The sequence below is a fragment of the Malania oleifera genome, chromosome 11 (genome assembly GCF_029873635.1).
Source record: "Malania oleifera isolate guangnan ecotype guangnan chromosome 11, ASM2987363v1, whole genome shotgun sequence".
Classification (NCBI taxonomy): domain Eukaryota; kingdom Viridiplantae; phylum Streptophyta; class Magnoliopsida; order Santalales; family Ximeniaceae; genus Malania; species Malania oleifera.
In genome coordinates, this window is record NC_080427.1 from 30,557,108 (window position 1) to 30,570,870 (window position 13,763).

The 13,763-nt window shown below is 36.4% G+C and overlaps 1 protein-coding gene across 1 annotated transcript in view; it reads left to right on the forward strand.

Annotated features, from left to right (window-relative positions):
• The window catches only part of LOC131168155 (ferredoxin-dependent glutamate synthase, chloroplastic-like), a 115,942-nt gene that overhangs the window by 23,848 nt on the left and 78,331 nt on the right, over positions 1-13,763 (forward strand). Inside the window, exons 5-8 of the mRNA XM_058127406.1 lie at positions 1,737-1,835; positions 2,075-2,145; positions 2,309-2,405; positions 5,541-5,633. Coding sequence (XP_057983389.1) covers positions 1,737-1,835; positions 2,075-2,145; positions 2,309-2,405; positions 5,541-5,633 — 360 coding nt within the window. The remainder of the gene's footprint in view (positions 1-1,736; positions 1,836-2,074; positions 2,146-2,308; positions 2,406-5,540; positions 5,634-13,763) is intronic.

A 13,763-nucleotide genomic window follows, 5' to 3' on the forward strand; every position in this document is an offset into this window, starting at 1 on the left:
TTGTTGTTTGTGTTTTTTTAATTCTGGCTTCTATTGCTGTAAATTGCATCAATTTTTAAAAAATCTTTTCAGCTCCTTTTTTTCCAAAATTTTTATTTGGACTAATTTTAGTAAATTTTTATTGTTCTTTAAAGAGGATGAAGAGACTACAACCTGGGAGAGGATAAGAAATCCTCAAAGAAGTGGGAAAAAGGAAAAAACAAAAAGAGCAAAGAAAAGGACCAAACAAAAACTAAATAAGAAAATCCCTCCTCAAGCCCTTTCTGTCATAATTAACAGAGCACTGCAAATATTGCAGTTGTTGCTGGGCTTTCTTCAACCTTCTTTTTCCACCATTCAGATGAACTTCTTTCCCTTCAGGATCAGACAATCTCATGCCCATCTTGTCTAGCAATGTTGATTGTCTTTATTCTCCCTCTGTTTTTCTCCGCAGGGGCAGGCAAATCCTCTGTACATTTCTTGTGCTCTATCCAATCCCTCATCCTCAAAAATAGGGAAACCCTCCAAATCTTCAAGCAAAGAATGTGATAGATGAGTGACATCACTAAGCAAATCAGATGACTCAGAAACATAACCAAATTGTTCCTGAATTCATCCAATAGTAACCCACCAAAACCACTATCAAACTCACTGTCATTCTCTGATGCATCAGCCCGTTTCTTTTTTCTCTTTAAACTAAATGATCTTCATTAACCTTTCCACCGGAGCCCATTGTAGAATCAGTCATAACTCATAACTTCCTCAATGTAAAAGCTGCCATCGGTATTCCTTTTTAAAATCTTACTAACCTCCACGTTGGAATTCATCCGACTTCAGGAGAGATCCTTTTAATCAATCCCTCTACCTCATTGTCCTATGATCATACACATGTAATTTTGTTGCAAATATTTCCATCATTTAATCCCCTATTAACACCTGTGATGTTTGCTTCACCTCTACAAGTAATCACTTACAATTTTGAACAACCAATTGACCCTCAGAAAACTGAGGCTCATGCACCAGCCTCTGGCTTCCACCACTAACAGCCTCTAAAGGTAACCCTCTGGACCCTTCATCAACACCCAAATCTTTCTTTCCCCTCCACTTGATCCACCTGAAGAAGAATCAACAAACCCATTTGATGAACTGCCTTTCGTCTGAAACGAGAATTCCCGCAACCTGATGGAGTTCCTAAACAATTCATCACTATCAATGTCATTCCCTGGATTTTGAACCCCCTTTCCATTCGCTGGTCAGCTTCCTTTCACTAGATAACAATAAGAATTGATGCCTCACCACAACCTATCACCTGTTTGGCTTGCGAAGAATAAGAGGAAACGGATTGCTCTTACACCTGTGAGAATGCACCACCCCAACCTCTTTCTCCAGCTTCGAATCAGTTATCTAGATGCAACCCCTCTTGTTTTAGAGACCTCAAGCTGTGCCTGATCACTACAATTTCCATTATTTTGTTTCTAATTCACTGATTCACTGTTGTTTCACCCTTTAAACCCCCTAGATTCCAGACTGGTCCATTCCATAGCTTTGAGGGAAAATTGGGCTAGTAAATTTTTGATTATTCATCCTTAATGTTCTGATGTATAGTTTCTTTATTGTCATGCATCCCCTACACTGAGTTGAATGGAATGAGATGCATGTTTCTGATCCCAAATATTTGGGATAGAAGCCTTTTTTTTGTTGTTGTTGTTGTGTGATGTATTTCTCACTGAGTCTGACTAGTTTGTTCCTTCTTTCAGTTATTAATAAGAAGTGGCCGTGATCCTGAGGAAGCTTTAATGATTCTTGTCCCGGAGGCATACAAAAATCATCCAACTTTAATGATCAAATATCCTGAGGTATTTTCTGGGGACAATGTATAGTTAGAATAGAGGTCCATCATTTAAATATGCTTTTGATGAATGTCTTCCATTATAGTGCATCTTCAATGTTTCTCTCAGTTAAATTTTTTTAGGTCAAAATATTATCATCTTATTAAATATTTGTGTGTTTAACCTACACATTAATCTTTTGTCCTCAACTTTGTCTTTTTCCAGTTGATGTCATGTGTAGACAGTACTCAGTTCTTTCTTTGTAGGTTGTTGATTTTTATGACTATTACAAGGGTCAGATGGAGGCTTGGGATGGACCTGCATTACTCTTATTTAGGTACTACTAATTGAGACTTGTATCGTTTTTGAGAATAAGCATGTTCCTATATTAGCATCTCTAACTAGACGGATCTTGTTGGTTCATAATAGACAAACTCTAAAGTTAAGTTATTTAAGCCATGAAGATTGATGACAATTACGTTCTTATTCATATGGCACAGCGATGGAAAAACAGTAGGGGCTTGTCTTGATCGGAATGGACTTCGCCCTGCTAGATATTGGCGGACGGTGGACAATCTTGTATATGTTGCATCTGAGGTGCGTTATGTGCTTCTAATTCCTTTGAATAATTTTGTGGGTAACAACAGTTTCAGGGTTTTAGAATTTAGATTGTTAGATCATGACTTGAAGCCATGTCTTAATGCTGATGCTTTGGCTTCGTATGGGTTTCTTATGAGCAATTGTAGGAATGTGCTTCTAATTCCTTTGAATAATTTTGTGGGTAACAACAGTTTCAGGGTTTTAGAATTTAGAATTGATAGATCATGACTCGAAGCCATGTCTTAATGCTGATGCTTTGGATAGAATCTTAACTGTTGATAATTTGATCAACAATGGTCTTTGTGCTGTAAATAAGTGGTTTTTGTGCAAGGAGACAGAACCATCTACTTTTTCATATTAAGTGGGTGGAGGCCTGATGGAGTTTGATCTATATAATGTTGAGCATCAAATCGGTAGTGGCTGGGAAGGTCACTTAGGAAATTGATGTATGGAGGGTGTTCTACATGCAGGAAATGGAACAAGATTCATGGGATGCAGTTTCATAAGCTCTTTTCTGGCTGATCTGGATAGAGAGATTTTCTAGAGCATTTGAAGTTGTTGAGTCTTCTTTAGAGATATTAAAGAGTAAATTGTTGTCTTACATTTTTCGGTGAAGGGCCTTATTTACTCCCTGAATACCATGTCTAGTTTATATAGGACATGTTTTTGGTTTCTCTTTAATTACTTCTCTGCTGTATAAGGGTGTATCCCCCTTGGAAAGTTTTAGTAGTATAAAACTTGTACAAAGGTTTAATTGAAGAAAAATCAAAATCAAGAGAAGTGAGGAATAGGAATATCAATAGTGAAGAAAAGAAGCTAGAATAGAAGGCAACGATGCCAACAACAATCTCAAAACAAAGCTTAGATATGAAAGCTTTGAATTTTATAAGCTAAGTTACTATTACAAGTTTTCTTATGGATTAAAAGCTCAAACAATAAAGCCTAACCTCTAAATTAACTAAACCTAACTATAAAAAGACCTAAAAGGGCAGCTTGGTACGCAAAGCTCCCACCCATGCAGGGTCTGAGGAAGGGGGCGGACCATGATGGACCTATAGTATGCTGCCTTACGTTGCATTTTTGCAAGAGGCTGTTTCCATGCCTTGAACTAGTGACCTGTCACAAGGTTAAAACTTTACTACAGTATGATAACAGTTTTGAACAAGTCTGATAGTACACATTGTTCAATCTAGTACCACAAGCTTAAACTATTCCATGGATATGTTTGATTGATATGTGGAGTAATACTGCAAATTCTAGATCCAAGCAATGTGGAGACCCTAATACTGCTCCTCGTATGGGACTCAGAAGAACAGGGTCACTCTAACATGCAGAGAGCAAAACTGATGTGGAGGAGTCCATAGAAGGTGAAACCAATAGGGAATGGTAGGATCTTCAAGAAACCAAGTGCAAATGTTTAAGATGTTATGTGTAGAGGTCCAATTGGCATATAGAGATGCACCAAATCCCTAACCCAAGTAATGTGGAATGCAGAACATGGGAAATATTAACTAGTCATCATATCCTGAACAACACATGCTGCAGAAAAGTGCTACATCAACTTGAAGTTTTACTACTTTCGATAGAAAATATAAATAAATAGACTGTGATAAAGATTTCAATAAACAAGCTGCCCCATATAATGTTAAAAATTATATGGGCCTATTTTCTCAGACCAAAAAGGCCTTTTGATTTGCGTGGGTTCCAAAGCTTTAGTTTTGAGTCTGACTACACTGCTCTTTTTTCTGAAGGAGAAATGGAGGGTTTGTGGAAAGCGGAACTCCACTCATGCCAGTCCATGGAAATTCATCTACCATATTTACCCTTTATTTATTCAACCTGCTATATGTTTTCGGGAATGGATCTAAAATCTGGTTTTGGTAGGTTCTTGGAATAGGGATATTCCCCTAGGTAATGCTTTTCTCTATTTGTGCCACTTCTCTATCCTTCATAATGCTCATATTTCTAACTTCTCTAGTCATATGACTGTTTTATATCTTAGGAGTTGTAATCTTTAATTCATTATTGTCATCTTAAGGATAGAGAGGTGGTTAAGTTTAGCTGCGTGAGTTCTATTCTTCTATCATTCCTTTTCTTTTTATTTATTAATTATTTTATAATTCTAATAGGAGGCTTTTGTGTCTTTGTTGCTATGGTTCTTTCTTCTCCAAGTCTTTTCATTGGCATCTTGTTTGTACCTCAATTGATCATTCATTCCCTTGGGACATAATCATCTGGAAGGCTAAAAGTGTCCTTCTAAAGTCCAGGCCTTTTGTTCAGTTTCGATGATTGGCCCTTAATAAGATAAACACTAATGATTGTCTGTGGATGAGAGGGCCTTCTAAGCCTTATCAGTTATCACGTGATATTTATGTTCTAGGTAAACGGAGTAGTGAGATTAATGCCTTCTCATTTTTTGCATTGTCCTTTTGCTTGTTGGTTGTGGAATCTTCTCTTTGAGCATTGTGAAGCAAAGTTTGGTATGGCGTAGCTTTGTGGATTGTTTCTTTCGTGATGTAGGAGGTTCAGAAGGAGTGCAGGATTCTGTGGGATTGTACCTAGTTTTCTATTGACTCATCTCCAACAGGACTGGAAGGCTTTAATTTATTGCATTATTATTTCATTTATTAGCTTTTTTTCTTCCTTCTTTTCGTCTACATGTCCCACTCTCCTCCTTTTGGCATTATACTTTCTCTCTTCAATAATATTATCCTTTCTACCAACAAAATGCTTTAGTTTTGGGTCTGGTCAGTGGGTATATCTTCTCTAAATAATTAAGAGCTACACTACTCAATGAATTCATGAATTTCTGTATAATTCTATAATAGCAAAGTGCAAAGCTTTTCTTCTTTAAGATTATATATAAGTTAAAAATGGAATTATTAATGAGAGGATTTCATTGGAAGAAAAATAAAATATAAGGGATTGGCCTCATGCGTGTTTATGTCAAAAAATGTTGGAAGTGAAAAATGTAAAGTGTAACCAATATAATGGAGAAGACTGAAATGGTATATATCTTTTATGTCCTTGATTATTTTCTGTGTTTGTTTTGTTTTATTCTTGTGCTTTTAAGCTATTGGATCTGGATGTTGAACCGCTGTAAACTATAACCTATATCTCTTTTTTATCTAGGTTGGTGTTCTACCAATGGATGAATCAAAAGTCACAACGAAAGGTCGTCTTGGTCCAGGAATGATGATATCTGTTGATCTACTGAGTGGTCAGGTTAGTACAGCAATTCATTGTTGCATTTGCTTGGTAGCTGGCATTGGGATAATTTATTTCCTTGCACAAGTGGAATGCGTTTTGTCATCTTTAATTTTAGCCACCAAAATCCTCTGCCCTATTTGTTATTTTTATAGGGGTTCCCTTTGCAAAATTAATCTTTTTAAATAGGCTGAAATTAGCATATTGTTGGATGAAAATTTTATTTGGTTTGTTTTGCAGAAAATTCCTTATGCTTTGTTTGTTGATTTCCCCTGATTTCCTTTATTTACATCTTCTTGACATCCTAAATTTCAGGGGCATTTATTGGGTGTGTGTATATGTGTGTGCATGGTGTGTATAAATTTCAATTTTCATTTACAAAAATTTGGTGAAATTCTTCAACTCATTGAGTTTTGCTGCTCTTATCATGTTTCATCAAATTAAATGCTACTGCATTGTCGATATTTGTATGTTTTAACTCAGGATTTTTTTTTTCTGTTTTAATATTTCAAGTTCTAACTACTTGATGAGAAGTGGCAGCTCCTTTCTTCACAGCCACTAGACAAGAGCATGGTCTTAAATTTCCATGAATTGTCAAAATTTTGACTTTTCACGACCCTCAAAATCAAAATGGCAGTCAATTTCCATCTTACAAAATTTCCATGAATTATCATAAATTTATGCAAATCTCAAAATTTCACTGAAATTTGTTAAAATTTTGACTACAAAATAAAATTTCCATGAAATTAAAATTTGAGATGTGAAACCTGAAAGAAAATTATTTTTTAATTACTCTATTTTTTTAATTAAAGCTATAGATTCTTAGAAGAAGGATAATAGCTTTTGAAATTTTGAAATTGCAAGAAAGTTAAAAAGTTAGATATCAGTGGCAACATTTAATTTGATCATTTGTATCTAAATTATCTGCATTTTTATAATAAATATTATTTAATTAATTTATGAATTTTATTTATAATAGTTTAATATGTTAATATAATTAAAGTTATTGCATCTTATACACCCACATAAGTGTCATTGATGTATTTTATTCGTAATATTTTAGTTCTAAATATTTCATTATTGTGTTTTTTAAAATATTTGAAAGTTTCATAAAGGAAATCCATGCTTTACTAGTATTTTCCATCATTTTTTAAAGTCAAAACTGAAATTGGTATTGATATCAAAATTTCTATATTTTTTAGTCTCAAAGTTTTATTCAAAATTAAAATATTAAGACCTTCAATGGGTGCTTCACGCAACAATGAACCGAAAATTTCTCTATCCTTGTCTTGTCATCTCATTGGGAAGGGAGAGGGGTGGTGGATATATAATTGAAGTAGGAGTATAAGATAGTTAGTGTTATTGCATAATTCATTTGGTCATGAGATCGCATTTTTTGGAGTGTACATAAAAATTTGTTGGTTTTTTTGTGATTTCTCTTGGAGGATGTTGTATGCATTGTAATGGGCATTGGGTGAGAATGCCTAATATGTAATATTCTCATGTGTCTTTCTTCCGCCTTTTGATGTCAGATGTGAATGCCTTTTTGGAGGCACATTCTTTCACATTATCTTGTGTTAAAATGACTTTTTCTGGTGGTAATACAAAACACACACTCTGGCTCTCTCTCTCTCTCTCTCTCTCAACCCCCCTTCGCCAGGTGACGAGATGGAAAAATCTTAGTCTTCATCGAACAAAAAATCTTTTGATCTTGTGCTTTAAGGGGAGAATATTTGTATTCTTAGAATGATTGAGAACTAGAAGGATAGAAGGATTTCCATCTTCCTAGATATAGGGGAAATTGAGTGGCTCCTCGTGGCATTGGATGACTTTTGGAGAAGCTACAAGGACAAGCTCCTTTCTCCCTTTTGGATGAGTCGTACATGGCTACAAGGTCAATGGAGAAGACTGTAATGCTCCAACTGCAGGAGAGTAAGTTCCACAAGTTCCTGTTCACAAACTCAATACACAGATCAAATACCAAGTAATTTGTCAAAATCAAAATCGGATTGGACTCGTAGAGTCAACAATCTCCCCCTTTTTGATGATGACAAATGCACTAGCAAAAATATATATAATGGGTTACACCAAATAAGGCTCCCCCTCAATTAATGCATCAAATATTCAATGAATGACAACAATTTTTGTTATTATACTTCTCCCCCTTTTGCACAATTAGTTTTGCCAACAGTTTTTGCTCCTGATATTTCTCCCCAACACCAAGTTTTAATTTTTGCTTCCCTTTTTTTTTTTTTAATTATTTTTGCTCCCAATTTTCTCTCACTTTTGACATCAACAAAATGGTGTAAAATAATAAAACATGAATAGACATACCCTTATGTTCTTCTCCCCTTGGAAATCTTAAGGTTTTAAACGTGTTCAATCATTAGTTAAAAAAAAATTCCTTCTCATGCTTTTTGACTTCAACTATCCCCCTTGCTGACGTATAAATTTCAAAGATAACATGAGGATACCAAATGTTGATTAAATGTTGTGTCGAATTATTGATACCAATTGTGGATTAATGCAATACCAAAAATTTGATTAATATGATACCAAGTGATTACATCGTAAGTGACGTTGCTCCCCCTGACTTATATCATCTAACATAATTCTAGGCAACCTCTTGACTATGCATGAGACCTAATTCACGCCTAATTTGGATAAACTTATCCTCCGCAAGTGGTTTCGTGAATATATCTGCCCATTGTTCATCCGTGCATACAAACTCTAGTGTCACATCCCCTTGTTGTACATGGTCACGAAGAAAGTGATGTCGTATTTCTATGTGCTTAGTTCGTGAATGTAATATCGGATTCTTTGAAATATTGATCGCACTCGTGTTATCGCATCTAGTAGGGATTGTTTCATAACTTAATCCAAAATCCTTCAGTAGTTGCTTCATGTAAAGCTTTTGAGCATAACAACTACCTGCCGCTATGTATTCAGCCTCAACTGTGGAAAGAGCTACTGAATTTTGTTTCTTGAAAAACCAAGAGACTAAGGAATGTCCTAAGAAATGACAAGTACCACTAGTGCTCTTCCTATCCACTTTGCTACCGGCAAAATCAGCATCTGAATAACTAATAATCTCAAACGATGTGTACTTAGGATACCATAATCCAATTTCCACGGTTCCTATTAGGTATCTAAGTATTTGTTTAACGGCTAACAAATGTGACTCTTTTGGTGCTGCCTGAAATCTTGCGCACAAACATACGCTAAACATTATATCAGGTCTACTGGCAGTCAGGTATAATAAGCTACCAATCATTCCACGATAAAGTTTGACATCTACTGGTATACCTTGTTAATCTTTGTCTAATTTCAATGAAGTGCTCATAAATGTACCAAGTATTTTTCCATCTTCCATATTAAACTTTTTGAGTAGGTCTCTAATATACTTTGATTGATTTATGAATATTCCATGTTTTGCTTGTTTGATCTGAAGTCCTAGGAAGAAATTTAGTCCACCCATCATGCTTATCTCAAATTCATTTTGCATGGTATTGGCAAATTCATCACACAGTTTTTTATTTGAAGCACCAAATATGATGTCATCTACATATACTTGCACTTGGAGAATATCATCTTTCTTGGTCTTAATGAACAGAGTTGTATCTATCTTTCCTCTTATAAATCTATTTTCTAATAGAAGACCGCTTAGCCTTTCATACCAAGCTCTAGGAACTTGCTTTAAACCGTACAAGGCTTTTGTCAGTCTATACACGTGATCTGGATTCTTATGGTTTTCAAAGCCTGGGGGTTGTTCTACATACACTTCTTCATTTATGTAGCCATTTAAAAATGCGCTTTTAATGTCCATTTGATATAGCTTGAAATCCTTAAAAGCTGCTTATGCTAAAAGCATTCGAATGGCTTCCATTCTAGCTACAGGTGCTAATGTTTCTTCAAAATCTATACCTTTTTCTTGATTATATCCTTGAGCTACTAATCTAGCCTTATTTCTCACAACTATTCCATGTTCATCTTTCTTATTCTTATATATCCATTTGGTTCCAATGATTGATTTATCCTGAGGTTTGGGAACTAGTGTCCATACTTTGTTTCTCTCAAATTGATTTAACTCTTCTTGCATGGACAACACCCATGATTCATCCTCTATAGCTTCACTCACATTCTTAGGTTCTTCTTGAGATAGAAATGCAGTGTGACAAATCATATTCCTAAGAGAGGATCGAGTGGCTACTCCACGTAATGGTTCACCTATTATTTGATCAATGGGATGATTCTTTATATATTTCCATTCTCTAGGTGGTTCATTAACCTCATTTTCAGTTTGATCAATTTCAATGGATGGTTCAATTTCAGGGCGAGGGAAAGAGGAAATTTTGATGGAATTTTTAACAATTTCGTGGAAATATAAGACCATGGTTGGGAAGACTATGGAGATGGTACAAAGAGGGTCAAGGTGGATATGTGTGCCTATAATGGAAAATTAAACTCAAGCTGTTTGTAGATTGGGTGCTAGATATGGAGGATTTCTTTAATTGGTACCATATATGGGGTGAGGACAGAGTTTGGTTTGCCAAGATGGAATTTGTAGGACCAACAAGGAAGTATTGGCAAATTGTGCGACAATCTCTAGAATGTTGGGTGAACCTCCTATTACCTAGTGGGAAGCAATGAGACAACGATTGAAAGAAAGGTACATCCCTCCTTATTTTAAGATCTAGTTGTTTAGTGAGCTTTTGAACCATAAATAGACCATTACTGTAACCAGCTACATTGATCGATTTGAGGAGTTGATGCTTAGGAGTGTGTTTATTGAGGTCACACCTCACACTTTGGCTAGGTTGTGAATGGTCTTAAGGATAATGTTAGGTAAGAGGTTGAGTTGTTTCTGTTGGCATTGGTGTATTCCCAAGAGGGGGGGGGGGGTGAATTGGATATTTAAAACTTCCTAGGTTGATTCCAATTTCATAGGCAGTATTTCACAACCTAGGTTCTGTCTATGCAATTATAAATCCAATCATTCACAATAGTAAAATATAAACATTCATGTTTTGGAATTTAAAATGCGGAAATAAAAAGCATGCACAAGAAATGTTATCACGGTTCGGCCAAAGTGCCTACGTCCCCGCCTTGGCTCTCCAGTACAAGGGTTCCACTACAGCTCACTTAACGGGTGGAGCGGCATCGTTTACAATTAGGTCAATTAGCGGGCTGACCTCATCGTACACCTGACCAGGATGGTGCATCTAGCTTTCCTAACCGAGTCTAAGCCAATCCAAGACTATTCAACAGGGTTAGTCTCCCTCTTCAGGCCCACGCCTGGAATACAACAAATATGAAATTTTGCGTACAAACAAATGCTTCTTACACTAAGCAGATGTATACCAATATGCTCAACCAAATAATGCACTTACATATCATAGGATATTAAGCTCAAGTGAGATTTTGTTAACCAAGTGTTAACTCATAGTAGGATATATATCAATGTGAGTATGTGAGAGGGAGACTTTTGATATTGAGCTAATATGCTTCTAGTGTGCACAATCAAATAGTCTCTATAACCCTAAATAAATATCACAAAAATATTTATCAAATGCAAAGCACAGTAGATAATAGGGTTTTAAACTTGCTAAAGATATTTTTGTCAAAACACAAATCAAGCTTATGAATCATGCAATGAGGATGCAAGATCTTAAGCCAAACAAGGATTTTTCCCAATCAAATATTTATGAGTGAAATATTATGGGAAAAATCTTAAGCAACTCTCTAAAAATCAATACACAAGCAAATATAAATGAGATAGAGTTTAAGCTTGTATGAAGATGAGTATAGGAGAAGAGATTTTGGCAATGAGTATGAAAAATATGGACGTATAAATGATTTTGGCCAAAAAGATTTTCAGAGGAATTTGGCTAATCTCAAAACCCTAATATTGTGTTAATTTTGCAAATGAGGGCCTATATATAGAATTTGGAAAAATTATAGCCGTTGGGGACACACTGGGTATTTTAGAAAAAGATTTGAGTTTAATTAAAATTAACCCAGTTAACTCTCGGTAAAAATTAGGCTACTCGAGAAGGTCGGTTGACCATCTTGATGGTTTGGTCGACCGTGGTGCCCAGTTCGGTCGACCAAAGATAATTTGAACTACGAGTTCGGTTGACCAGACTTGAGGCGATTTCTGATCTCCAAGGTTCGGTCGATCAAGGTCTTTTGAACTTGAAAGTTCGGTCGACTAGAGCGTTGGGACATCCCTCAAGGTGGCTCGGTCGACTGGAGTGTTGCAGCTCATTTCTAGTTGGTTGAACGAAGAGTCAACTTGTTGACCCTAGGAAGGTTCAGTCGACCGAAAATCTATGCGTGTTCTGGTTTGGTCGACCAAGTGGTCAACAGTCAACCCTGGCGAGGTTCGGTCGACCGAAGGTGTTCTGTATGTTTTGGTTCGGTCGACCGAACATACAAAAACTGTGCATTTAAGTTCTGATTTCTATATAAAGTCACCCCTTCTCACATAATTCTTATTTCTAAGTTATATGGAACTTTTCATGTGATATTTTGGGGTCCTAAAGTCAATCTATGGTCTTTGAGAGATAACCCCAAAAATCTGGCGTCGGTTGACCGAAGGGTGCCCTAAGGCCATTTGGATCCCTATGGTCATTTGAGCTTATCAGTCCTATCATGCATGTAATGCATTAATTATTACAGACCATATAAGATTACAGACCCAAAATGATAAATTAAAATATAGTACAACTTGAAATATAAATCGATCTTTATGCGCGGCTCCTTTGCAATTCCATGGAATACGCCGGGATATGCTCGTTTAGGTGCTCTTACGGCTTCCACATTGTATCATTATCTGTGCTAGCTAAAACATAAACCTGCTCAAATACTCAAAGCACACGGATGAGATAATGTGGTTTGTCATAATCAAAACAGGGATCTGACCAAAAAGTCAATAGTTTCTCTAGAGTCTTTAAAGGCTGCTTATAAAAAAAGTTCTTGCTATTGAAAAGTACCTTAAGAATTCTCGTAGGTCTTCATATTAAGTGAGTGAGTCTTGTCATTCCAAATCCTTTCCTTAGTTTAGGCCTACCATCCCTCAATCTACCCATAGAGAGAGTTTTGTGAGGTGGATAGAGTCATATCATATTGTTTGCTCTAGTGGACCTAGTGTTCCTTAAGCTAGTAGCTCATCTATGCAGTGTCATCATTGTCACTCTAGAGGTTATACTGCTACCATTTTCCCCAATGAACCTTAAATTTAGAATGCGAAACTAATGATCTACGCTTGATTATGAGGATCAGGTTATAGATGTTGTTGAGTACTCTGGAGATGAGGGCGATCTTGTTGATGATCTTGAGGAGGTTGACCACCAAGTTAGTGTGGTTAGGTGTGTCTTATCCATTACAAAGGGTAGTGAGAAGTGGAAATGGACCACTATTTTCCCCAATTTCATTCGTTGTGGAGATAGGACATGTAAGTTAGTTATGGATGGGGGTAGTAGCATGAATATGATCTCCAAGGCTGCTCTAGGAAAGATTGAACCTTAAGGGAGAGCCACACACTCATCCTTTTAAGGTGGATTGAACCTTAAGGGAGAGCCACACCCTTATCCTTTTAGGTGGATTGAACCTTAAGGTAGACCCACACCCTCATCCTTTTAAGGTGGATTGAACCTTAAAAGAAAATAACACCCTTATCCTTTTAAGGTGAATTAGGCAAACAATACAAATTTACTAGTTACTAAGAGGTGTCTTGTACCCATCCAAATGGGAGATAATAGAGATAGGGTCTACTGTGATGTACTCTCAATGGATGTGGCCTATGTCCTATTTGGGTGACCATAGTTATTTGATCTGATGCAACCAATCATGGTAGGGAAAACACTTGTGTTCAGGCACGAAGATAAGAATATCATCTTGACCCTGGCCAAGCTCACTCCCACGGATCCTAAGCTAAGGAGCTAGATAGCCTTTCTAGTCCTAGTTCAAAGAGGTATTCACTAGCTTGATGGCATGGCTTTTGAGTGAGAAAACTTAGAGAAACGAGTGCATTTTAGCAGTCATCACTCGAGAGATATCATCTTAAGGATCGATAGTTTTCATATGAGCACCCACCTGAGGTAGGAGAGTTGCTAGTTGAGTTCTTTGATGTTGTACCTAATGAGT